The 26,229-nt window shown below is 49.9% G+C and overlaps 1 protein-coding gene across 1 annotated transcript in view; it reads right to left on the bottom strand.

The window, feature by feature from the left end:
• Positions 1 to 26,229, bottom strand: part of CARMIL1 (capping protein regulator and myosin 1 linker 1) — a 1,545,633-nt gene that overhangs the window by 19,243 nt on the left and 1,500,161 nt on the right. Inside the window, exon 38 of the mRNA XM_069613644.1 lies at positions 24,987 to 25,133. Within this exon, the coding sequence (XP_069469745.1) occupies positions 24,987 to 25,133 (147 nt within the window). The remainder of the gene's footprint in view (positions 1 to 24,986; positions 25,134 to 26,229) is intronic.

Here is a 26,229-nt window from a genome sequence, read left to right as displayed (position 1 = left end):
TGTCACGGACAGGAATGGTGGCAGCTATCGTTTCTCTTGTGTTTTGAACTCTTTTTTTCCATGTTATCCGCGCTTACCGCGTTTGGAAAGAATAGGTGGCCTAGCTCCCAAAATGGCCATGCCACAAGGTTCTTTGTCCTGTCCGCCGACTGTCTTGCCCCTTCACCTTCCCCCAGGTCGAACCGACCCAGGGCCAACCTTATTTGGTCATGCACTTTCCCGCGAAACCCCAAAGCTTTCGCGGGCTTCTGCATGCCTTGTGTGTGCCTCCAGGATGTGGGCTGGGATGTCCGTTCCCAATCCTGGGTGCCAGAGAGTCTAGAATGTTCTGAATGCCTGGGACCACCGTTGTCCATGATAGGTCCATGCATGGTGTGAGTGTTTGTGAGCAGATCTCCCAAGGGTCCTCTCCGTTTTGGCGCGAAGGAAACTTTGGATAAGAGGGGGCTGAAAACACCACTACCAGGTCGATCTCCTGAGTTCACACCGAACAAGGGATAAGGAGCCAAGTATCCTGCAACAAGAAGCTGAGTCGAGGAACCGCTGGTGACCCGCTGAAGGTTTGGCACCCTGAGCTGCTGTCGTCCTGCGAGACCCCTCTGCATTTGATCGTCCTAGAAGGTCTGCGAAGGCGCTTCGACCCATTGGAATAGTGGGATCAACTATTCCCGGCACCTTCATCAAACCCTGCAAGTAAGCCTCTTCGGAAGTGTCCCTGGGCCAACCAGTGGGCTGACCAGCGTACGCAGGGTGCTTTGCTCTGTCACTGCCGCTGCTTCGGGGAAGCCCTCGAAACTTGGTCTACTGCTTGCTCTGCGTCCACGGCACCCTCACACCGAATTTCGTACACTTGGCATTCCCAGGTCTGAAGTGAGACGAGTGCGCCCGTACCAGAGTAAACGCGGTTGCCGTCTTGCCCTGCTGTGGTAACAACCTATGCATGTCTGCTGCATTTGGGACCCTGCATCCTACTACACAGAATCTACACGGTGTCGAGACGTCCTGATGATCGCAGCTGAACCTGCCATTAATGAGAACTGAACTGGAGAAGTCTGGGTCTGCCTGCGTCGGGGACCGGTGAGTAGTCCATACCCCAACCGATGGCCCCTCGCGCAGGAGCCCGTTTCTTTTCTACCGCTGTTGCGAAATAGCGACTCTATCCCGCACTCTCACCCTGCCTCTACCCATAACTGGAGGCCTTGCTTGAGTAGTGGGGGACTTGTTCTGCATCGCTTCATTCACCTTCCTGAACTGCCTGATATCCTTGAAGAGGCCCTCTTTTGTCCATTGGCACCAGCGCGTGCAGGTACTTTTGAGCATAAGGCTCCTCTCTTCGTAGGGCTCGGACTTCCTCCTAGTCAGGTGTATTTCAGATGTCGAACTGGGTCTAATGATTACTTGCACTGCCTGTTTTCCTGCCCATCTAGGTGGTCTACATATTACGTGCTCCTACCTCCCCCTCGGTCTTGTATATATATTGTATTGATTGTGATGTGTTGGTTTACTTTCGTATTATTGTGATTCTTTGCTATGGTCGATGTTACAAAGGCCTTGTAATAAATGTGTCTATATTTTTAATATAACACCTGTCTGGAGTAATTTGTAAGTGTCCTTGCTTTGTGTGCTCATTGTGGTCTTTCAGTCACCCTCACCCCTCTTGAGACTTAGTCTAGACCACCTCCATCGCTACCCTGATTGGTCTGGCTTGTCCAGAGGTTACCCTGTTCCAAGAAACTAGGCTGGCCTTCTGAACCTCTGCCCCTCCAGGTCAGAGTTCAGAAATCCATCTTAATGAGATATACATCGGATTTTCACCCGTCATGCCCGGGTTCCTGAGAGTGAGCACTAGGCAATCACTGTCCGCCGGGTGGGTGGGGGGGGGTCCAAGGTCGAGTTCAATCCATTTAAGGCGTTAGATTTTCCTTGGGATGCAGTCATCGCGAGGCGGGTACACAACCCTAATCCGGGCTAGGGGGCCCAAACCTCAGCACACCACTCCTGGGCTCAGTTAGCCCACCTCTTGCTGGTCTTTCAAATGAGCACTGTTATGGGTCCTCAGAAGGGGGGTGGGGGGAGGTCACCTCACCACCAACTCCAACTAACTCTTCACAGGGGGGGAACAGTTCCCCCAGACTGCCTCACTCCCCCCGGTCCCTGATGGGAGGGGGATTCACAACCGACTGCAGTCCGTGGGGCCTCAAAGTAGGCTCCACTTACCTCCTTTCACCATGGGCCTGCTCCGGAGGGCCAGCGTCCCCAGGCACGACACTGTCTGCACTGTCGTGTTCCTGGGCGCTATAGTTTCCACTTAAGCAGGTCAGCAGGGGGCAGAAGGATGGGGGTCCTCCTCCTTCAAGGACCGCAGGAAGGATCCCTCTTTGTCCCCTTCACGCTCTGCAGTCCAGGGGGCTTGCCGTGGCCCTGAATCCCTAGTTCACCAGCAGTCTCACTGAAGAGCGCCACGTGGAGGGAAAGTACTTTCACTTTCCAGCTCAGTTTTACAGATGGCAGATCTCGGGACCCGCAGCTCCAATACTCATGGTTTTTGGAGCGGGTGTGCCCAGAGCCCTTATGAGTGGGTGGGTCAGGAGTCAAGCTCCCAGGGGGGGTCCCAAGTGGGGGCTCAAGCCACTTATTTGCCCCCTGCACCGGGAGTGAAGCGCTCAGGCTGCTTCCATGAGCGCGCCCCCCTGGTGGCTTCTCGTCATAGAGATGAACAAGTTACTCTCTTATCTAGTAACGTTCTTTCGATGGGATGGTCTGACGACGTATTCCATATCTATGACAGTAATCACCACAGCTGTGCTGCTTCGGAAAATCTTCGGCGTCTGCATCCTGCGTCGATGACGTCGATACACCGCCCTCGAGGACCTCCTCCGACGGCCGACGTCACTGGATGTTATAAGTAGGACGCACGGCGCCCGTAGCCTCAGTTGTAGTTTTTTCCCCAGAACGTGTGCCACCAGTCTTCTGCCAGTCTGACACACAAAGCCTTGCGGAAACGTAAGCTGCAATCGCATAAGAAATTCTGTAGCGTGGAAGGTAGGGAGGGAGCGATATGGAATACGTCGTTGGACCATCCCATCGAAAGAACGTTACCAGGTAAGAGAGTAACTTGCTCTTCGAGGGGACTGGGTCCTCCGACGTATTCCATATCTATGACAGACTCCCAAAGCAGTACCAATGAAAGGAGGTGGGAAAAGAATTTAGAAAACAGAAATTTAGAATGCCCAATCAAATTGCGGAGTAAAGGACCGCCTTGCCAAAGGCCAGATCCTGCCCCCGGATGGAATCGAGGGAGTAGTGACGTACAAAAGTATGTACCGAAGCCCAGGTGGCTGCATCACAGATGTTACGAATAGGAACACCCCTCTGAAGGGCAGTAGAGGCAGCCATACCCCTGGTAGAATGGGCCTGTAAGGCGAACGGTGGGTCCTTACCCGCCAAGCGGTAACACTCAGAGATAGCCAAAATAATCCAGCGAGACAAAGTCTGTTTCGTCACAGCTTGTCCCAAACGCTTTCCAGCGTAACCAATGAAGAGCTGATCGTCCACTCTGACCCTGGACATGCGTGAAATATAAAAGCTTAACGCTCTCCTAGGATCAAGCCTATGGAGCCTCTCCTCTTCCTTACCAGGATGTGGAGGAGGATAAAATGCCGGAAGAACAACCTTCTGGCCTAAATGAAATTCCGACACCACCTTCGGAAGAAAAGAAGGACGAACTCTAAGGACAACCCTGTCCTTATGAAACACAGTGAAGGGAGGAAGTGACCGCAACTAAAAATACAGTTTTAAGAGTTAACAGTCTCAAAGGGCATGAATGCAAAGGCTCAAACGGAGCACCCATCAGAAACTTGAGAACAAGGTTCAAATCCCAACCGGGCACCTGGAAAGGTGACGGAGGGAACACATTAGTGAGCCCTTTCAGAAACTGAGAAATTAAAGGAATTTTAAAATAGGAACACTCTTCAGACGAGCGCTTAAATATGGACAGCGCCGCCAGGTAACCTTTAATGGTACCCACTTGAAGGCCCCTGTGGGCCAAAGAAAGCAAAAAAGACAGAACCATGGGAATGTCACATGTAAAAGGATCCACATTCTTAACCCTGCACCAGTCGCAGAACTTACGCCAACGGCAATGGTCCAGGGACTTAGTTGCGGGCTGTCTGGCCGAGAGCAACACCTCCATCACATCTTCAGGGAGTTCCCAATCCTTATACCTCAACCTTTCAGAAACCAAGTGTGAAGGTTGAGGGATCGGACCTCTGGATGGAGAACCTGACCCCCCTCCCGTGAGAGCAGATCGTCTCGGTAGGGAAGACGACGTGGAGGGCAGATGGACAAGTCGAGAAGGTCTGGGTACCACTTCCTCCGGGCCCACACCAGAGCAATGAGGATCATCCGGGAACCGAACCTCCGTAACCTCTGCAGTACTTGCGGGATGACGGGGACTGGAGGAAACGCGTACAGCAGTGGGAATGACCACTCCACCACGAACGTGTCTCCTAAGGCTCCGTTTGGAGGAAATTCCCGCGAGCAGAACCTCTCGCACTTCCGGTTGACACTGGAGGCGAAAAGATCCACTTGAGGGGTCCCCCAAAGGGTGAAGATCTCCAGGAGAATCTCCTGAGCCAACTCCCACTCGTGAGAGATCGCGCTGTGCCTGCTCAGAGCGTCCGCTGTCTCGTTTTCGTCTCCTGCCAGATTAACTGTCGAGATCGAAACTTCCTGCTGGATTGCCCAGAACCAGAGCTGCATCGCGCCTCCATGCACAGAGGAAGTGACCCCCCCCCCCCTTTTGTTGAGGAGGTAGTGCAGGGCCACCGTGTTGTCGTATCCGTCAGGATCAGGACATTCTTTCCTCCCACAGTTGGCAGAAAAGCCTTCCGGGCTAGCCTGACGGCCCTCAGCTCCAACAGATTGATATGGAGTCTGGACTCCGACAGAGACGAACGACCGCTGACTGTCAACTCGTTGGCATGAGCTCCCCATCCTGTGAGGGATGCGTCCGTCACGATCGTCACCTCTGACCAGGGCAGCCAAAATGGAGCCCCCCCTCATCAGATTGCCTTCGTTGGCCCACCACAGAAGGTCCTGGGTGACCGAGGACGGCACCTGAACAGGGTCCGACATCCTGCCGGAGGACTGAGACCACTGGAGCTTGAGTGCCCATTGCAAAGATCTCATCCGCAACCTGCCCTCTGGCACCAGAAGAATGCAGGATGCCATGAGGCCGAGCAGTCTTGCTCGAACGCTGGGAGACCCTGGGCAAGTTGAAACTTGTGCACCATCTGCTGAATGTGACGAGCCCTCACCCGGGGAGGAAAACACTGCCCCGGGGAGGTGTCGAGCACTGCTCCGATGTACTGGAGCCTCTGAGTAGGTGTCAAATGGGACATCTTTAAGTTGAGGGAGAAGCCCAGCTTGTGGAGGGAGTGGCAGGTGACTGACAGATGATCCAGGACTTGCTCGGGAGAGCGTGCTCTGACCAACCAATCGTCCAGGTAGGGGTAGACGTGAATCCCCCCTTTCCTGAGGTGCGCTACCACCACTACCATGAGCTTGGTGAAGACCCTTGGGGCAGAGGTCAATCCGAACAGCAGGACCCGAAACAAAAACCTACCTCCTCAACAAAAAGGGGGGGGGGGAGGGTCACTTCCTCTGTGCATGGAGGCGCGATGCAGCTCTGGTTCTGGGCAATCCAGCAGGAAGTTTCGATCTCGACAGTTAATCTGGCAGGAGACGAAAACGAGACAGCGGACGCTCTGAGCAGGCACAGCGCGATCTCTCACGAGTGGGAGTTGGCTCAGGAGATTCTCCTGGAGATCTTCACCCTTTGGGGGACCCCTCAAGTGGATCTTTTCGCCTCCAGTGTCAACCGGAAGTGCGAGAGGTTCTGCTCGCAGGAATTTCCTCCAAACGGAGCCTTAGGAGACACGTTCGTGGTGGAGTGGTCATTCCCACTGCTGTACGCGTTTCCTCCAGTCCCCGTCATCCCGCAAGTACTGCAGAGGTTACGGAGGTTCGGTTCCCGGATGATCCTCATTGCTCTGGTGTGGGCCCGGAGGAAGTGGTACCCAGACCTTCTCGACTTGTCCATCTGCCCTCCACGTCGTCTTCCCTACCGAGACGATCTGCTCTCACGGGAGGGGGGTCAGGTTCTCCATCCAGAGGTCCGATCCCTCAACCTTCACACTTGGTTTCTGAAAGGTTGAGGTATAAGGATTGGGAACTCCCTGAAGATGTGATGGAGGTGTTGCTCTCGGCCAGACGGCCCGCAACTAAGTCCCTGGACCATTGCCGTTGGCGTAAGTTCTGCGACTGGCGCAGGGTTAAGAATGTGGATCCTTTTACATGTGACATTCCCATGGTTCTGTCTTTTTTGCTTTCTTTGGCCCACAGGGGCCTTCAAGTGGGTACCATTAAAGGTTACCTGGCGGCGCTGTCCATATTTAAGCGCTCGTCTGAAGAGTGTTCCTATTTTAAAATTCCTTTAATTTATAATAATAACCAGAGAGGAACAAGGGATGGAATTCCCCTTATTTTTTGATTTCCATCCCTTGTTCCTCTCTGGTACAGGCACCAGTTCTATGGCGCCTTTCTCCAGCAGGGATTGAATTTCCTTCACAAGGAGCGGATCCGGACTCTTCAAAGAGAGATTCCCCGGTGGATTGTCTTGAGCCACTGCCGGAATGGAAGACATTAGCCATGGGTTATGATCTCCAGAACCCACACATCTGAAGTAATGGCGCGCCACTCTGCAAGATGCTGCGCCAGCCTTCCCCCAACCGGCGAACCAGGGGACATGGCCTCATGACTGAGCTGAAGCGCCTGCGGCGTTGCCTGAGGGCAAAGAGGCAACAGCCTGAGCGGCCTTGGCACCTCGAGTACCTTGTTTTCCACCTCTGGCACTCCTACGGTGGCCCCTTTGACTGGCAGCTCCTCTCACTTTACCAAAGGATGAGTAATAACGAAAGGAACCTCCCCTCCATTGCTTTGCCCTAGGACGAAAAGGCGGAGGATGTCGAACTGCAGCGCCCAACGACTTTGCTGCAGCTTTTGAGGTCTGCTACCTCTCAAGGCTCTCGTCAGCCTTGCTGCCAAAAAGATGTTCCCCTTCAAAAGGCATGTTGAGGAGCCGGGCCTGCACATCAGGAGCAAACTCCGACTTCCGCAACCACGCAAACCTGCGTATCACGGTGCTTGCCGCCAAGGACCGGCTGACGCAATCTGCCATGTACAAACCCGACTGAACGGCCTCACACATGGCATCCTTGCCATCCTGAACCATGGCCAGGAAACCATCCGGTTCATCCCCTTCGGGAATATGTTCAGCCGCCAAGGAAACACAGTTCCACAGAGTGTGCGTGAAACGAGACAAGGCACAAATGGAGTTGGCCGCCTGAAGCGCCATACCCCCTGCAGAAAACACTTTCTTTGCCCAGCCGTCAAAACGCTTGTCGTCCCTATCAGGAGGGATGGTAGGGTACGATGCCTGCTTTGCCGGGGCCGGAGCCCCCTGCACCACCGAACTCTCCGGAGTAGGGTGCTTGGACAAGTAGCAGGGGTCACTACTAGCTGGGTGGTATTTTCGCGGCAAAGACTTGCTCACTGCCGGGAGACTCCGGAGCAGTCCAAGCCGCCGCCACCCTCCTCTGTAGAGCCATATTAAACAGCAGTACCAGGTCAGTTGGTGGACCAATGTTGAGGATATCTGTAAGGTCATCATGAACAAACTCCCCTGGGGGAGCAGACCATCCTAAGTACTCGGTGACCTGTGACATAAGGCACCGGTACGAAGAATCGGCATGAGTGCCAGGCTCAGGCCTACAAAACTCCACCTCCAGAGAGGTGTCCAGCCCACTAGCATCATGCAGGGACTGCCTCAGGTCAACAAACTGGCTTTGGCCCGAAAGAATCCCGTCAGGCACCGTGTCAGGCACCATGCCATCATCAGAGCCCTCATCCACCTCTGAAAGGAACTCCAGATGGCGGTAAAAAGGCACAGAACTGGAACCAAAGCCATGGCTGACACTGGCCAGAGCCTTTCTAGGTGTTTCCCCGAGCCACGGGGTACCCCTATCGACACAGCCCCGAAAGACGTCGAGGGAGGGAGTGAATCGGCGCCGGCATCGAGAGAATCAGCGTCGACGACAGACGCGGCGCCGACAGCATCGACGGCATCGACACAGGCCTCGACGGCGGAGCCCCGAGCGTGTCCCTCGACATCCTGGGCGCCGAAGGCGTCGACGACTTCCTCGGAGGCGGAGCCTCGAGAGAGTCCGTCGACGACCCCGGCGCCACAGGCGTCGATGTCTTCCTCGGAGACTTCACAGGTTCACGCGGTCTTGAACGCGTCGAGGACCTGGACCGGGCATGCCGAGAACGATTCCTCTTCTCCGAGCGGGACCTTTCCCGCGAATCGTGCCGACCACCCGAGCCCAAAGGCGTGCGAGCGGCGTCTCTCGGCTGATCACGACCGACCCCACTCGGAGGCGCGGACGGACCAGTGCCCTGCGATTCGATAATCGCCAACATTTTCTTCCCGAAGGAAGCCCATTCCTCCGGTGTTGCATGCTTGGTGGGGTAAGCGACCCGCCGACGGGCGGAGTCCTCGGATGAGGACGGGGAAGGCGACCGATGACGGCGCTTCCGGGAGTGCCTCGAAGAGGCAGAGGAGTGGCGAGACCGACTCCGGGACCGAGACCCACTGAACTTCTGACGACGACACGGAGAGTCGCCCCTCGAGTCGTCCATCGAAAGCCCCACAGACCTCAACTTCCGGGGCTTGGACACCTTACCTACCGATAACTTCTTCTTGCGCTCCCGCAAGGCTTTCGACTTGAGCGACTGGCAGTCGACACAGTCATCCGTGTCATGGGCCTCGCCGAGGCATCAGAGACAGGTATTGTGCGAGTCCGTGACCGACATCTTGGACCCACAGTCCCCGCACTTCTTAAAGCCCGGACGCAGTGTGGAAGACGAGGTAGACATCTTCACGAAGAAATAGTTCACAAACAGGTTCGAAGAACCGAGAAAGGAACAGAAACTCCAAAGAGTCGAGGCGCGCCGAGTTTCCCGAAGCGAACACGTACGTGGAAAAAATAGAACTGAGGCTACGGGCGTCCTGCGTCCTACTTATAACATCCAGTGGCGTTGTCCGTCGGAGGAGGTCCTCGAGGGCGGCGTATCGACGCAGACGCCAAAGATTTTCCGGAGCAGCACATCTGTGGTGATTACTGTCATAGATATGGAATACGTTGGAGGACCCAATCCCCTCGAACTTTAAGTCTAGATTCATCTGAAATGAACTCATCTGGCACATTTGGAGTGCCATATTGAAGACCAAATGGTGTCTGATCATCATCCGATGGTTCATGTTCTTCATAGATTGAAGAAAGTGATTTAAAGAAATATTTTTGTGGTAGAGGCTTGTTAGATTTCTCTTGTGATGCCTTTAATGGCTCCGAAAAAAGTCTTCGGAGTAGGCCTCAGGGCCAATGGTGAAGTCTTCGACGTTGACGGCTTCGATATGGGTGTCGAAGGTTCCGACGTCGAGAGCGATGATGGAAACGATTTAATTTTTATCGAAAATGTCTTCGACAAAACCCTGCAAGGGCTGGACTCTCGACTCGTCAAGGTCCTCAACATCTTTTTACTCGTTCGAAGCTTTGAAGGCTCTTGATGTTCGCCAGGCTTGCGTCCCAGACTCAAGGGTGCACAGGGTTTAGCCTTAGACTTTCAATTGTCGTCTTTATGCAGAGCGACCGGGACATGGTCTTTCAAGGGAGTAGGGGCTTCTCGCTCGAAGATTTTCAACATCTTCTTCCGAAAATCTTCCCATTTTGCTCGGGAGTCGGATTTAATTGGACATGTTATTCTCTCGGTGAGGAGCTGCTCGAGGAAGAAGAAGACCTATGACGCCTTTTCTTCGAATTCCTGGACGAAGATGAAGAATGACGTGAACGACTTGTCAGAGCCTTTTTAGTCGTGGCCTCATAGGATTTGCACTCCTTTGTACGATGCTCCATGCCGAGACACCACAGACAAATGAGGTGGGGGTCGGTGATGGACATCTTCGGCCCGCAATCCTGACACTTCTTAAAACCAGTCTTGGGCGTCGATGGTGGAGACATGACATTCTTTATTTGACAAATGGAAGCGTGCCACAATTTCTAACGAAGCGAAAGCTGTGTCAGCAAAAATGGAACTGAAGCCAACAGGTGCTGCGCGTGCCACGGATGTATACTAATTGGGTTGTAGGACAAATGATCGAATTGAAATGGTCGACAGGACAAATGGTCGACACCAAAAGGTCGACAGGTCAAATGATCGAATTTTTTTGTTTGTTGTTTTTTCACTTTTTTTTGGAGGGGGGTCCCTCCTAACCCCCTTTTTTTTTGCTTAAAACCCCTGCAATCCCCCACCTAATACAAAAGCCCCCGCAACCCCCACACAATCCCCTTATATTATTTATAATCCAAAACCAACCCAATACATATATAAAATAACTAAAATGATATAAAGGACAATTGTGTAAAAGGTCAATTAGGACCACTATAATTAGGTCAATTAGGACAAAAGGTCAATTGTAAAAGGTCAATTTTGGTAATACCCATGCTACATATACTGTGGATGACGACCATCGGAAGGAGGCCTTCGAGGGACATTGATTAATCGACGTTACTGCACCTCACCCTCTGTCGAGAACATTTTTTTCCAAAGCAGATGAAGCTGGAAGATATTGATCAAAGATGAGGAATGCGTGGTAGGACACAGCCCATTGTACTTGGCCAAAGGGGTTTACTGCCTATCTTCTAAGAATTTAAGAAAGGTAAACATTCAAAGGATTTCACAACTTTGTGAAGGATGTCAACAATTTGAGAGCATGATACTCTACAAAAGCAAGGTCCAGTCTGATGACCCACAGATCCAGGAGTTTGATGTGCACCATCACCTTCATGGGAATAGGGGTACATGCCACTTATCAGATAGACTAGGGGAGAAGCTCAGACCTTCAAAGAGATATTTGTGGCCACTATCAACTGCGTTCAAGGATGCCAAAAATGCTCCTCCTTTAGTATGTTGTCTCATAAGAGCCAACCACAATAAATCCGGTGACGCATTGCTCGAGACTTGAAATAAAGTCTTGTCTCGTTGCCCATGAACTTAGACTGCTGAAAGCAAAGCTTAATTGAAGTAACGTCATGTGCAACTAGGCCTCCAGAACCAGAAAGATGAAGGAGGGGAGACTATTGGATCAAAACGACAGGGAAAGACAGAGGCTGGGATCCAGAACTTGCACAAATACAACTAGCAAGTGAACAATGCTGAGGACATGGTTTTCAGGTGGTACGGATGTGTCCAAGCACATGTCCAGAACTGCCCTAATGGATTAGAATGTCTGATACAGCCTGACCTGGGTGAAAGTCCAAAGGGTGCAGCCATTAACAAGTGTGGTACTGGTGGGCTGACACCACCTCTGAACAGTGTGCTCGAATGAACCAATTGTTCAGGTAGGGAAAAACGTAAATCCATTTCATCCGGATAAAGCAGCCACCAAAGACAACCGCTAGTTGAAAAACCTGGGGATTGGTGAGAGGTTGAAGCCAGGGCTTTGGCACATGAAAGTGGGCATTCTGAACTTGCAGGGAAAACAGCCAGCCTTGAAGGTCCAGGTTACAAAGGGTTTTGAGAAAGAGGGACTAACTTGAACTTGCTTTTGTACAGGTACATGTTCAGTACTTGCAGATCGAGGATGGATTGCAGACCCCCGTAATTTTTTTTGTTTGGGCTATAATCTGAAACTATTGTGTTCGAGTACAGATAGGGAGGAATGGCATTTGAGGAGGGGCACACAGCCTGTAGGTGTTGTTTGGTTAATTGCCCACCCGTTAACCGTCCATGTCCATGCTAATCCCTAAACCATTTCCAACAAGTTCCTGTCCCCCCCCTGCCCAAAACACCTTCTCGTGGGAACTCTTTGAGCTCACTTTAATCAAGTCTTACCATCAAACGTTGGACTTGGAGTGCCTGCCAGTGTTTTTTCACGCATCCTTCTGAGAGTTAATTACATAATTGGAATTGTAAACCTGTTAAAGGTGTAATAAAAATGCCTTAACTTGGTGTGCCCTTCAGCCACTCGATTTATAAGCACTCTCCCTGTCCTTCACTGAAGTCATGTTGAAAACAAGCATTGGCACAGCCAACCGTTTTGGCTTGTGTTAAGTATTATGCACACAAAAGCCCAAACTGTTTGCATTGCCAGTGCTCGTTTTCACAGCATGTACCTTAACATTAAAGTAGTTGTACCATTACATCACGTATCCTGATTCTGCCAGGCACACGATTTGGTTGTGAAGTTAGAACGTCTGCAATCTCAGTCTCTCCTTTGCGGTTCACGTATCCAGCTCACAAGGTTGTGCACATGTTCAGTTTGCAATTACACGTATAGAGGATATGAGACTCCCCAGTATCAATGCCGTCAAATGCCCTTCACTACAAAGTTCAAGTTGGGACACCGTTTCATGGTCAATTACCCTTGCATTAAAACTGGAAAAGGCTGAGAACTGTACATTACAAAGCACATTCGGGTTTTCTTACACCTGTGTACTAGCGTGAAAGAAGCGCTCTGTAGCCTGTGATATGAGGCAGCATAACATTGAAACAAAGCATATTTCATCTTCCAAATCCAAGGGGACTTTTTTGGGATTTGAACGGAAGTAGCGGTCAATGATAAATAAGAGACAACTGTCCCATTTTGTTGACAATTGTAAGAGAGAGAATGACATAGCCATTTGAGGCAATCATGCAATCACTGGATACATAATTCGACATCATGCAATGCATGCAAATTACATCTATTTGCAAAGGTAATATCTCCCAGTGGCGCCATTGACGAATCACTAACAGAGCTGCAGATATTCATTTGTGACAAAGGGAAAAGCAGAAAAAGCAGACCATGGAAAACAGAGGAATAAGCAAAACAAGAAGCACACAGACTGAGGAAAATGGCAACCACGCTGCTATTTATGATTTGTGGACAATTTTGGAAACAAAAAACGCACTCTGTGTAGGAAATTCTGAAGTGTTTGACACGTTCCACAGACCTTCATGGGTTATTGTTTTAATGAATGACTGTTATGTTTGATGCAAACAAAAAGCCTTTTCAAAGCTACAGTGGGAAAAGCATCTTTTATTGCAAAGGCTCTTAAAAACTAGCCAATGAAAGCCTGATTGCCCAGAGTTCTGAAAGGGTGCTTTGCTAAGAGTTCTAAGATCTGGCATGAGCACAGCATTGATCCCTTTGCAGACCTTAACTCATGGGCCGTGATTTTGAGAACATGTATTGGGTTTCTAAAGAGATATATGGAAGGCAGTCTAGCATGGTCATGACAAGCCTGATCTAACGTCCTGCAACAAGAGGAGACTAACATATTAAGGGGTGTCGGGAAGAATGGAACTATCCTATTGCACTTGTGATAATCTGTGCAGCATGGATCTGATTTTGAGGGACCCTGCCTGGAGACTCTCTGCTCTCGCCAATCGCCTCTACTTGGGGGTCTGTGTCATCTTCCTCTTCTGGGTCCTCGGCAACCAGTTCTGGTGTCTCTTGATCAGCGAGGTATAACCTTTTGAAGAATGACGCATTCCTAGTGATCTCTCCTGGTTCCCCGGCTGCAGTTATCATGGGCCCTTTTATGGCCGTGATGATTCGAGGTTCTAGCTGGGGGTCTTTTGCCCTTCTCTTTTTGTCAGCCCATTCTTTGGCTTTCCTCTTCTTTGCAGCATCCCGTTCCCTTATGACTGCGTCTTCTTCTGGTGTGTAGTCTTCCAACTGGGGGATGCGTGTTCGCGGTCGGTATCTCACCATTAGTTCGGCTGGTACCTTTCCCTTCGCATCGTGATCGGTGTTCTGTAGCTTCGGAGCATGCTGCAGATGGCTTGCGCTTGAGGTACTTGCTCTGCTAGGGCTTTCTGTCGGGTTAGTTTAATAGTGGCCATGAATCGTTCCACCATCCCATTGGCTTGGGGCCAGAGTGGTGTGACCTTCTGATGATGAAAGCCAAGGTGGTCTGCGAATTTGGCAAACTCGCGCTCTTGGAACGGGGATCCATCGTCTGTCTTGACCATGTTGGGGATGCCCCATTCACTGAATAGTTCATCTATGATGGGCGCCGTTTCACAGAATGATGTTGACGGTGTTTGCTTGATGAATATTCATCAATGATTACAAGTAGGTATCCGCCTTCTTCCAGGGGTCCATAGAAGTCCATTGCAGTCTTTTGCCAGGGTCTCACTGGGAGTGTCTTTGGTTGTAGGGGGTTCGGGGTTGATCATTTTGCCGCTAGTTGGCAGGGTCTGCAGTGTGCCAGCATGTCCTCTACTACGGTGTCCATGTAAGGGAACCTGATGTGATTTCTTAAGATCTTTTTCGTCGATCCCTCTGTGGCCCTCATGTGATAGCGTTATTAGTTTCTTCCGTAGGTCTTTTGGGGCCACTAGCCTGCTTCCACATAGCAATGAGTCTTGGTCCGTGGCCACCAGTTCCTTGTGTATCTTGGCTAGTCGGTCTAGGTCCTTCTTGTCCGCCCCCTCCCCTCCGTTTCCTCTTTCTTGGCACTCTCTCCATTTGTTGGAGCGGGTGAGGCGTAGGGCGGCTTTGATGGTCGGGTCGGCCTTGCTTCTTTCTGCAAATATTGCTGTGGATATTGTCGGCGGCATGGCATTGGAGGATAGGTATGAGATGTATTCTTCGGCTTCATGGGCTAAGGCGTCATCACCGGTCATCAGTGGGTGCCTGGACAGGTAGTCTCCTGGGTTGGCCTCTCCTCCCGGCTTGTGGATTATTACAGTCATATTCTTGTAGTCTTATCCCCCAGCGCTCAATTCGGGGAGGCATTTTTGCCTAGGGGTTCCCAAATATCGAGAGGAGTGCTTGGTGGTCCGTTACAAGGGTGAATTTCCGGCCAATTACGAAGTGGTGAAACTTCTCGCAGGCCCATACCGCTGCTAGGCTTTCCCGTTCATCTTGAGAGTACGCTCCCTCAGTGTGGGACAGGGCGTGGCTGGCATATGCCACGATCGTGTGTCGTGTGTTGTCCTTGGTGTCAGTTTGGGCTAGGATGGCTCTGAGGCCCACTGGGCTGGCATCCACCGTGATGATGGTGTGCCACTCTGGATGGAAGTATGCCAGCTGTCGGCGGTTGGCGAGGTTCTCTTTTATGGTTGTGAATGCCGCTTGGCAGTGTGGACCCCAGAGGAATGTTTGGTCCTTCTTTAGGAGATTCCGAAGTGGGTCGGTGATGGTGGCATAGTGTGGGAGGTAGCACGCGCAGTATCCCGCCATCCCTAGGAAAGAGCGCAGTTCTGCGGTTGTCGTGGGGTCTTGGAGATCCGTGATTGCTTTCATCTTGTCTGGGTCGGCTTTTATATCTTTGTTTGAGATAATGTGTCCGAAAAATCTGATGCTGGTCTTGTTGATGTCACATTTGGGTCCATTCAGTGTTAATCCCGCCTCTTGGAGGATCTTGCAGACAGCTATGAGGGGCTCTATCGTGTTGTTCCTGGTCCCTCCCGAAGATCAGAATGTCATCGCTGTAATTTAGGGCATTTATTTCAGCTGATATTAGGCGCCTGATTGTCTCCTGAAATATTTCGGCGGTCGAAGAAATGCCGAAATTGAGCCGTTTATATCTGAACAGCCCTTCGTGTGTCGCAAAGGTGGTCATTGGTCTTCAGGCTGGGTCGATGACAAGCTGGTGGTAGCCTTGATTGAGGTCTAGTTTTGAGAAATGCGTCGCCTGGTTTAGTCTGATAAGCATGTCCTCTAGGCTTGGGCCAGGGTGCCTCTCCCTTTGAATGGTGGTGTTGGGGATGCGCATGTCTACACATATGTGTAGGCATCTGTTGTCCTTGGGCACTATCACTATGGGGGACACCCAGGGTGTTGGTCCTTCTGCTTTATCGATGATGTCATTGAGGAGGAGGAGTTGGATTTCTTTTGACACTTGGGCTTGGAGGTGGAAGCCCATCTTGCGGGGGTGTTGAGGTACTGGCGTGACATCTGTGTCAATGTGCATTTTCACAACGGAGTCTATGAGCATGCCTACTCCTTCAAAGAGTTTGGGGAATTGAGTCTTGAGGTCTTCTTTTGCGAGGGGCCGGCATGTTATTGACATGATGGTGTTGCGTTCTGATGGGTGTCCTTTTATTACTTCAGATTGATCATAGTGTAAGTCAATGAGTGCTAGGGCTCTGGCCGTTCGGTAACTGAGGAGGCAGCGGCCTACAGAGGGGCTCCTTATGACGTGAATTGTGGAGGTTACCGTGAGATCCTGATGTGTCAAGTCACATTGGAATTGTCCTTTGGACGTCATGGGCTGGGCTGCACCCCACTGGAAGATGTGTGTCTTGTACTTCCTCAGGGGGTAAAGGGTAGGGATGTCATGGTATAGCTCTTCGTTCATGACATTTACAGTCGCACCTGTGTCGACGACAAATTGGTTCCTGGTGCTTCCCATCTGTATTGTGACTCTGGGGGCTGGTGTGTCCTCGATGTCGATGCTGAGGAGTCGGACATATTCCCTGTCGTAACCGTCCTGTAAATATTTGAATTGGTGCATCTCCTCCTGTTGATATCTTGGCGGGGAGTTGGCATATGGGTCTGCTCCTTGAGGGAAGGGTAGGACACAACTGTCATGTTCGTGAGGTGGCAGGAGGTCCCTCGTGTACATTCTCTCCTGCGCAGGGACTTGCACAGGGTCATGTTGACGGACGTCATAGAGTTCATGATCTTTCCTGTCAGGTTCAATGTGTAGTCCTCCAAGTGCTCTCACTGTGTTTGGGCGTTGGTAGATGTTCGTGGGATAGGTCAGTCCTCTCTCACCAGGTCCTTTGTCCTGTTCCCTGTGCGTCACCGGTGCTCGACTAGCAGTCTGTTGGTGGATCGGGCCTGCCTCAGGGAGCTGTTCCTTGCACATTGCCTGAAAGTGGTTTTCTTGCCCACATCTTAAACACTGCTGGCCAATCGCAGGGCACGGTCCTCTGTGTGGGTATTCAAACCTGCAGTGGTAGCATTGGCGGTCATTCTGGGTACGTTGTGCGGGGTACCTGGGAGTAGGTCTATTCTGCGAGTTTGGGTATCGGGTGTAGGGGCTTACAGCTGCAATGATGTCACCCTTTTTGGGGTTTTCTATGGCTTCGGCCTGAACGTCGATTCGCTCGTATACTCTGGCCAAGTCCAGTACTTCTCTTAGGGAAAGAGGCTTTTTCAGAAGATGTTTCCTAAACATTGAGGATATGCAACCTTCTATTATGCGCAGTCTGATTGCTTAATCGTCGTTAAAGTTAGCGAAGTCGCACTTTAGGATTTTTCTTTGGAGGCGGATGACAAATCCTATCGATTCATGAGGGAGCTGGGCTCATTGATTGAAAGTATATCGTTCATAGTCACGGTTGGATGTTATGACAAGCTTTTCGTTGATGGCTTCTAGAAGTTTCGAGTAGGTAGCATGGTCTTGTGGTGAGATCGTGCATATTATGTTCTTAATTTCTTTCCCTGCGACGTTGGTAAAGATACTGATTTTGTTGGGAGGTTCTTGCGTGCCAATGGCACCTACAAAGTCTTCAAATTCCTCGACCCATTCTTCCCAGCGTTGGCTCTGGTCATGGTGTGGGTTGAGTATGAGTGGGCTTGGTCTCCTCATGAGGCTGGCATGTGAGGTAAGGCTGGCGTTGACGGCTGGGGGCGTCCCTGTGTCCGCAGCTGCTTGTGTTGGGTCTGTCATGGTTGCCTTTGGTAGTGAGGTGGCGTGTAGACGTTCTGTAGGGGTAGGTAGCGGTGTTCAGGCGGTTGTTATGGGCCTGAGTGGTGCTGGCTGCCGTTGGGGTGGCGCAGGGGTCACTGGTGCGCTGTATGTCTCTTTTTTGCGGGTCTTTATTGTGCTTCTTACTCTTTTTTTTTTCAGGATACTGTTGTGCGTTGATGGTCTACGGACCATATGTCCGGGACGTGGACTTCTCGCCCAGATTGTACTGCAGACGGCCTCTAGGCTGTTTGTTTTATGCGTGGGCTTCTCGCCCGGGTGCCTTTGTTGTTAGCCGTGTTATGCGTCGGTTGGGGCAGCCACGGGTGTTATGTTGATGGCCTTCGGGCCTTTTATCCCCTACGCGGGTTTCCCGGCGGCTTGTATTGTCCTGTTGACGGCCTATGGGCCGTTTATACTTTTCACGGGCTTCCCGCCCAAATTGTGGTGTCCTTATTGTGGGTTTATGCGCTGGTTGGGGCAGCTGGGGGCACTTCCCCGGGGTTTGCTGACGGCATACGGGCTGTTTATACTTTTCACGGGCTTCCTGCCCAAATAGTGAAGTCTTTATTGTGGGTATATTCGCTGGTTGGGGCAGCTAGGGCACTTCGCCGTGATTTTGCGGCCCTGCCGGAGTCGCTTATCCGTTTGTGCCGGCGTTCTGTCTCCTTGTTCTCTGTGCCGGCGTTCTGTCTCCTTGTCAGGCCTCTTCTTGTTTTCTTTTGTTGTGGGTACACGGGCCCTCTTCTTGGTTCCTGTCGTCGTGGGCGCACTGGTCCTCCTCTGGATCTCCTTCGCCGCAGAATTTGCAGGTCTTCTTCCTTTGTGGGCGCATGGGCCCTCCGTCGTCTCTGCTGCCGGGCGCACAGGCCCTACCTCACTGCAGGCACACGGATGCTGCTGGGCACATGGCCCCTTCGAAATTGCTGGGCGCACAGGCCCTTCTTCACCACAGGCGCGCAGGCCCCGGACACAGCTGGGCACAGAGGCCCTTCAAAACTGCTGGGTGCCAGTTGTTGGGCAGGGCTCACTCACGCATTCTCCAACATTCACGGCAAGGATACGCGGTTGACTTCAACCTTCTTTATTCTCCTGTTACATCCAACTGCCCTTTTCCCTCCCCTGTCCCACCCTCCTCCCGCCCAGGGGTGGTGGGGGGAAGAGAGAGAGATTGAGTGAGAGAGAGTGAGTGAGAGTGAGAAAGAGTGTGAGTAGAGAGAGAGAGAGAGAGAGAGAGAGAGAGAGAGAGAGAGAGAGAGAGAGAGAGAGAGAGAGAGAGAGAGAGAGTGTGTGTGTCTTCGCATGCAACACTTGCATTGCACCATTGCCGCAGTGGAGGAGGACTTCGAGGCCAAATGTGAGCAGAGCTAAATGCACCCTTGCCCTCGTCACACCACTTACTGCCCTGAAAAGTGCACTTTCAGGATGAGCCTACTCCAGAGCTTGGGTGACACCCTGCAAATGTAAATGCAATGACAGAGATTGGTGTTGGGCCTCCTCCCCAGGAACACGGCTAATAAGGCCCATGCATCAACCATAACTACTGCACATATGCAAAACATTACAATTCTCAGATTCCAGATGAGGGCCACTTTAGGTAATCATGACCCCAGCCTATTTTTCTAATGGATAGAGTCCTCCCACAGATTCCTCATATTAGAAATTCCCTGCCGTGGCAGTAGGCATCAGAACATTTTTCTCTAGGGCGAGATGTGCCCACGGCAGGCGCTCCCTCTGACGTAGCTCTCCTCGACTCTTGTGCCTACATTTCTATTTCTGCACGCTCAGCATGCTGTGGCAGGAACAATCTCTTCTTCAGAAAAGTTTTTCTCTATTTCCTTCCTTTTTATTCTGAATTATTGTCAAGATGTCGGGTTCTCCGAGTGCTTCAGGTTTAAACAGAGCAAGGAATGTACTTCTAAAAGGTTTATTATCGACCCCCACACTATTTGCACATTGTGCACGGGGGCCGACCATGTCGTTTCGGAGCGGGGGTCCTGCCAAGCCATGAACCTCAAAGTGAATCAATTACGGAAAGCCAAATTGGAGAAACCTCCTCCAGAAGCTGTTATTCAGAGGAGGGCGTCAGACCTTCCCACGCCAGGGAAAGATTCTTCCAATAAGCGTAAAGGGTCCAAAAAGAACCATAAAAACATCATAAAAGCTCACACTCCGGGAGTGGCTCTCGCCAATCCTCATCAGCTTCGGCACACAATAAAAGTGAGATGCCCTAACAGCTGCCTCCTAAGTTGGGAAAAGGGAAAAAGTCAGACAGAAGATGCTCCATACAATTTCGAAAGGTGTCAGAGTGAACTACTCCAACCTCAACGCTGATGAAAAAGGAAGGTCCCACAGCGCCTCTGGAAGCAGAGAGAAATGGCAGCAACCATATGCTAAAAAGTTCTGCTCCCATTCCTAAAAAGAAAATAGGGTGCAAAACCTCAGCATCAGAGCCGATAACTACAGAACCCAAGGCCATTGCACCGACTACTTCTCCTCCCACTTCCTCTGAGAGATACAACTTACTATGCATCCGATAGTTCTAATGAATGCAAGACATTTACGATATTGCAAGTGGGGTGGATACAGCTCCAGAAGTGGGAATTGAGGAGGAATTCCATTATGACCATTTGAATGCAGCGTTTCGCCAAACTATTTAAAAGGTAGTCTAAGCCTTGTGACTTGGTGCCCTGTCTAAACGGCCCATTTTTATGACTTAACTGATATACTACATAAAGGGTCTCAGAAAGAGAACACCCTACACTCCAACACAGGGCCGATTCAGTCCTGACACTATGGCAGACACCTTATTTAGTGCAGACAGTGAATAAGGAACTGGCTATAAAAGTCAAGACGGCCTCAGTTGATCCACTTTGTCATTCGAGACATACCGCACCCCAGAGTTTGGGTTTGGCAGTGAGGAGGTTCTGGCAGGAGCAGCCGCTAAGCCCTCGACCTTTCCATCATCTATGCCTCCAAACCGATAAACTAAAAAGCTAGACAAGTTTGGAAAGAAAATCTTCATGGCAGGTAGTGTGGCCTTCCAAGGGATTAATACTTCTGTCTGAAAGCCAGGTGCTACAGACACGGCTGCACGCGGCTGATTCTGTGGTCCGGGCTATGGGGGCAGTGTTCAGCTACCCGGAACAAAGACCAATGACTCTACAGAGAAATTCAAAACATCGAAGGCTATGGCAAAGTGGTTGCGATAAGCCACCCAACGGACTTCAACACAACCCTTCTTTTTCGCGTCAAATTTCACCCTTAGCATGGGCCATGGTTTCAGCCCTTTCCAGTCATTCTCCCAAAGGGCAAAGGCACATTTTGCAACTGCCAAGGGTGTCCAGAGACACTTCTGCAGACCCGATAGAGGACACAGGGCCCAGAAGCTCTAAATCAAAAGAGGCATTGTGCCGTCAGGTACGTCGACCCAGAAACCTCTGAGTTTCCTCGACTCAGTTCCTTGCCTGTGGAAGGAAGGAGCTCCTGGTTTTTTAGAAAGTACCAAGACACTACTTAACGCCTGGATCCTTCCGGTAGTAGTGCTCAGGGGTACTCTCTGCATTTTTTCAAAAAACTCCCAGACCATCGCCTGGTTGTGGCGACCCCCCTTTGCAGAGCCTTCCCCATTGGAGGAAGTACAAGCACTGCTAGGAAAAGCAGCTACAAAGCCAGTTGCCGAAAGGGAGAGAGGAAGTCGAAGAAAGGGGCTTGCGTTCCATCTTGGACCCGAGACTACTCAACTAGTTCCTGAGGTGGGACAGGTTTCAAGCTGGTGATGCTGGTCCAGATTCGGCAGGCCCTATAACTCAAGACTGGATTGCGTCACTAGATTTTCATGAAGCTTATTTCCATGTGCCCAATCCATCCAAGGCATTGAAGTAACTGAGGTTTGCGATTGCCGAGGTGTATTATCCGTTCTGCATGGTGCCTTTTGGGTTATTCTGTGCACTAAGGGTCTTCACAAAGCTTATGTCAGGGTGGCAGCTTGATTCAGCAGGGAAAACATTCATGTGTTTTTCATATTAGGAGGCCTGGCTTGTCAAGGCCCGCCCTCCAGAGCAGGCAATATCAGACCTTCAACGCATGTGCCACCTTCTTCACAGTTTGGGCTTTTTATTCTCAGGTGACACCGTCTCAGGAGCTCCAACTCATCTGCGCAATCTTGGATTCTCATTCGGAAAGGCTTTTCCTCCAGAGGACAGGACTCTCAGCATATCACAGATAGTTTCAACACTCCAGAAACTAGAACTCATGCTAGCTTCTGCTTTTCTTGGCCTTCTGGTCAGATGGCATCCTGCATTTTCTGGTGTGAGAGGCTCTTCTGCAGATGAGATCCCTACAATGGCTCCGCCAGTCACAGTAGTCACAGTTTTCGGACAGCTTGTCAGACCACCTTAAAGTTTTTGCTTGGGTTGCGCAGGATCTGTCATGGTGGGCTTAGAGAGACAACCTGACGGCAGGCGATCCATTCTGGAAACCTTGGCCTAAGGTGACCATCATAACAGAGGCTTCCCTAAAAGGCTGGGGATGCTTCCCGAGGGATCACACAGTGTGTGGGACTTGGCCCTGAGCAGAAACCAGGTTACACATAAACCTGGTTGCGCTGTGGGAGATCAAGCTTGCCCTAAAGCCTTCTATCCCTCAATCGGAGGGGGACAAGTGCCTTTATTCAGATGGAAAATATGGTGGAAATGCCCTACCGAAACAAGGGAGGGTGTGCAGGGTCACTACTCCTGTCCAGGGAAGCAATGGAAATGTGTTTGTGGTTTTAGAAAACTACATGTTCCGGTTGGCAACCAATATAGTTGGTAATAATCTGATCAGCCAGGGCTCAGTCTCCTTTGAGTGGGAGTTGTGCCAGGGGATTCTTACGAAATCTTAAACCTTTGGGGGAACCCCTCAGGCTGACCTGTTCACCTCAGTGTCAACAGGGAGTGCAAACACCTCTGCTCCAGGGAATTTCCCCTAAGAGGGGCACAGGGGGACACATCCTTGGTAGACTGCTATTTCGTCTTCCTCTACATGTTTTCACTGATTCCCATCATCCCACAGATTCTCATGAAGCTTTAGAGATTCAGGACCACAATGATCTTGAATTGAATGTCCTGAGACTGGGCTCGGAGTATGTGGTATCCGGTTCCACTGGACAAGGCAACCTGTTCTCCCTGACGCCTCTTGAAGTTGGAGTGGGCAGGTACTTCATCTCAAAAACAGCACCCTGAATCTTGAAGTCTGGATGCTGAGAGGCTGATACATAGGGATTGGGGCCTGTCGGAAGGGCTTGTGGAGGTTCTCTCTCTGCTCGAAGACCGGTGACCAAATCAATTTACAACTGCTGTTGGACGTAATTGTGTTTCTGGTGCAGAGAGCCAGATTTGCACTCTCTTCTTTGTTCTACAACTTTGGTGCTGCTATTTATTTGGCTCTCGCTTGAAGCGGACTCCAAATCGTCACAGTAAGATTCAAGTTCTTTCTGTCAAGCTGCCCTACTTGCCTTTCTCCTGAGAGATAGTTACTTTACAGGTGCGTCCAACCTTCGTTATGAAGAACAAACTACTTACCTCTCTGTAATGTTCTTTCTGATAGATGCTCTTCAGAATCTTTTCCGCCTCTACGCGCTGTTGGGCTAATATACACTGAGGCACTGCACCCTGTGACAGGAGTTCACTAGCACTCTGATATTGAGGGACAGTGGAATCAATGCTGTAGTAGCTATCCTTCAAGAGGAGCAGGTAGGGAGGGCAATGAGGAATCCCATGGGAGGAACATCCATCAGAAAGAACAGAGTTAACAAATGTGTTCTTCTAACGAATTCCTTCCACCCACGGATTCCTCAAATATGATAGACTCCCAAAGCAGTACGAACATCTGGAGGAGGGAGGAGAGCAAGGACACCACCTAGGCCAGAAAACTCTGGAGGACTGCCCTACCAAAGTAGGTGTCCTGTCCAACCACTAATGCTTAGCAAACATGTGCAGAGAAGCACACATTGCTGCCTGGCAGATGTCCTCCGTAGAGGTGGCAGCCACTCCTTCGGACATTCCGTTATAGGCCTTTTTGATTTGACATAGACTGACTAGGACTGTGTTTTCTTTATTATTTGATGGTAGCGACTACTCCCATCATAACTAAAGGGCAAGGTAGGAGTTTTTCCAAACCCCACAAATTTAATAAAGCTTTTCAAACTTGTACCTCTTGTGTCAGTGTCATACTTGTGATACCATGCCTCCCTTACATATGGCACTGAACACTGGCAGAAAGGACCCATTTCTATTACTGCAATCACACACTATTTAAAGGCTGGTTTTCAGGGTGAAATAATTGCTTCCTTACTGTCAAGCACCCATTCCCAGGATGTGCTAAATGCTCCAGAGCAAAGTATTCCCCTGCTACCTTCCCAAAAACTGCCCCTGTGACAGAATAAAGTTATACTTCCTTTATAAAAAAAACATTTAGACACAAATTGCCAAAATATGTGTTTCAATAGTTTGCAATAATAAGGGAGACACCATCATTTCTGTTGCTTTAGAAAATGTAGTTTAACAAATTCTCAGAACCACTCAAGATCTGAGCCGTAACACAACACTGCAAACAAAGAGGTGGCTCGAGAATCAAAAGACTCTTCAGTCAGACCAGAAAATATTCCAAGACAAGAGCATCCTGAACTGAGCAGAAGCTTCCAGAATTCATACTACAAGATTACTAAACATTACTAAACATTACCTGACATACTTCAGAGTGATGTGCATGGGCAAAATACATATCAACATAATAACCCACCAGTCAGAAGATATTTGTATAGGTGCATTATCAATACCCAATTACTAAAATGCCTTTGTGTAAAGGGTGCAGCCCTTATGGAATGTATGCATGACTGAGCTGAGCTATGAATGCATTTCAGTATTGGTGGTGTGTTCTGTTTTATTAAAAGAAAAAAAAGACACGTCTACATAAGTCAATGGTAACTAAAGTCAAAAAGTAAATATACACACTCTGTATTCCTTTTGAATATCAGGGTGCGATGTCTGGAAAGGGGTACATTCATTTTTGCTACAAAGTAATGAAGGTTTACTTAGAGAAATGTTTTTAAGAGTTTTTGAGTTCAGGTAAAAAATGTGTCATGCCAGTTCTTCTGCCCTGCATTGGTGAAATATGAAACTGTAGAGGGCTAACCGGGCTTGGGCTGTGACTTCCTGCGTTCTTGAGCGCTTGCTTCATTCTCTGCACTGGTGGAAGATTGCCTCGAAGTTCTTTTCACAGGTGTGGGAGGCTTGTCGCACTCGAGCTCCGAGTCCCGCTTGCTGTGGTCACCAGTTTGCTCTAGCGAGGAAAGTCATTTGTTTTACTGCGTACCACTATATATTTACACAGGCATCCAAAGCGAGTGATCATCAGTTTAACTTGCATGCATACAAACAAGAGCTACCATCATGCTTGCGTGTTTCTCCACTGGTTGAATTTTGTATTTTCCAAACAGTTCAAGAAATGAAAATGCAATACCTTTCATATACAGAGGTGCCCACTAAAGTGATCGATGAGGAAACAACCAAGTTTACAGTCTTTTCAAACCAGCTTTTACACACAGAAGGTGGGCACTTGACTGGTATCCCAGTGAAAGAAAGAAAATGATGAAAATTGAGCCCCCATTGTTAGTTTAAGGCTATACATCATCATATGAAACCATCAGGAATGGAAACAAAAACATGGTAAAGATTATCATGAAACCCATATCAAACCATTTTGCATAAAACAAATATTTGGTAATGATTGTCATTAAACATGTCAAGACTGAGAACTGGAAGAAGTTAAAAGCATTAATTGATTGATTTTGATAAAGTGCTTAATGCATCAAAGGATCGTTTGAGAGTGCTTTAAGGCAGCTGACACAGACGTGGGAGGTGATAGGATACATTATTTAGGATCTGCTGGTAAGAAAACACAACAGTAGTGCGCAACGAATACTGTAGCACAGACCTTTGAGTAAGCGTTTAAATTGAATGTTTGTAGGAAGTGAATGGTTGCCAATTCTTTTCAACTCTTCAATTGGAGTGAGTGGAAGTATTGTTTTGTTAAGGCGGTTCTTATAGACCAGATCTGTGTTTCATACAAGAAGTCACATTTTGGGTTACCAGCTTGCCAAACTGGTATGGGACCAATTCCACACTTCATATAAATTAAAAACTATTTCCTCTCTGGTAAAAATTAAAGTTAATCACTGTAGTGACTAGAGTACTCATAGTACCCTTTATTCTATCCTTGTGGACGTCCCTAAACATGGGGATGGTACCGGAACCTTTGGCAGTGAAAAATTGAACTTCCCCTTTAAATTTAGAATAGCGTGCAAGGGCGCGGTTCCGGGCTTGGGAACACCCCCTGAGGCTCCACCCTCTGGTGCCTCACCTCAGTCCCCTTTTAA

The sequence above is a fragment of the Ambystoma mexicanum genome, chromosome 5p (genome assembly GCF_040938575.1).
Source record: "Ambystoma mexicanum isolate Mex_15411 chromosome 5p, UKY_AmexF1_1, whole genome shotgun sequence".
Taxonomy (NCBI): Eukaryota; Metazoa; Chordata; class Amphibia; order Caudata; family Ambystomatidae; genus Ambystoma; species Ambystoma mexicanum.
The sequence above is the reverse complement of the archived record's forward strand: the minus strand, read 5'-3'. Positions and strand labels throughout refer to the sequence as shown.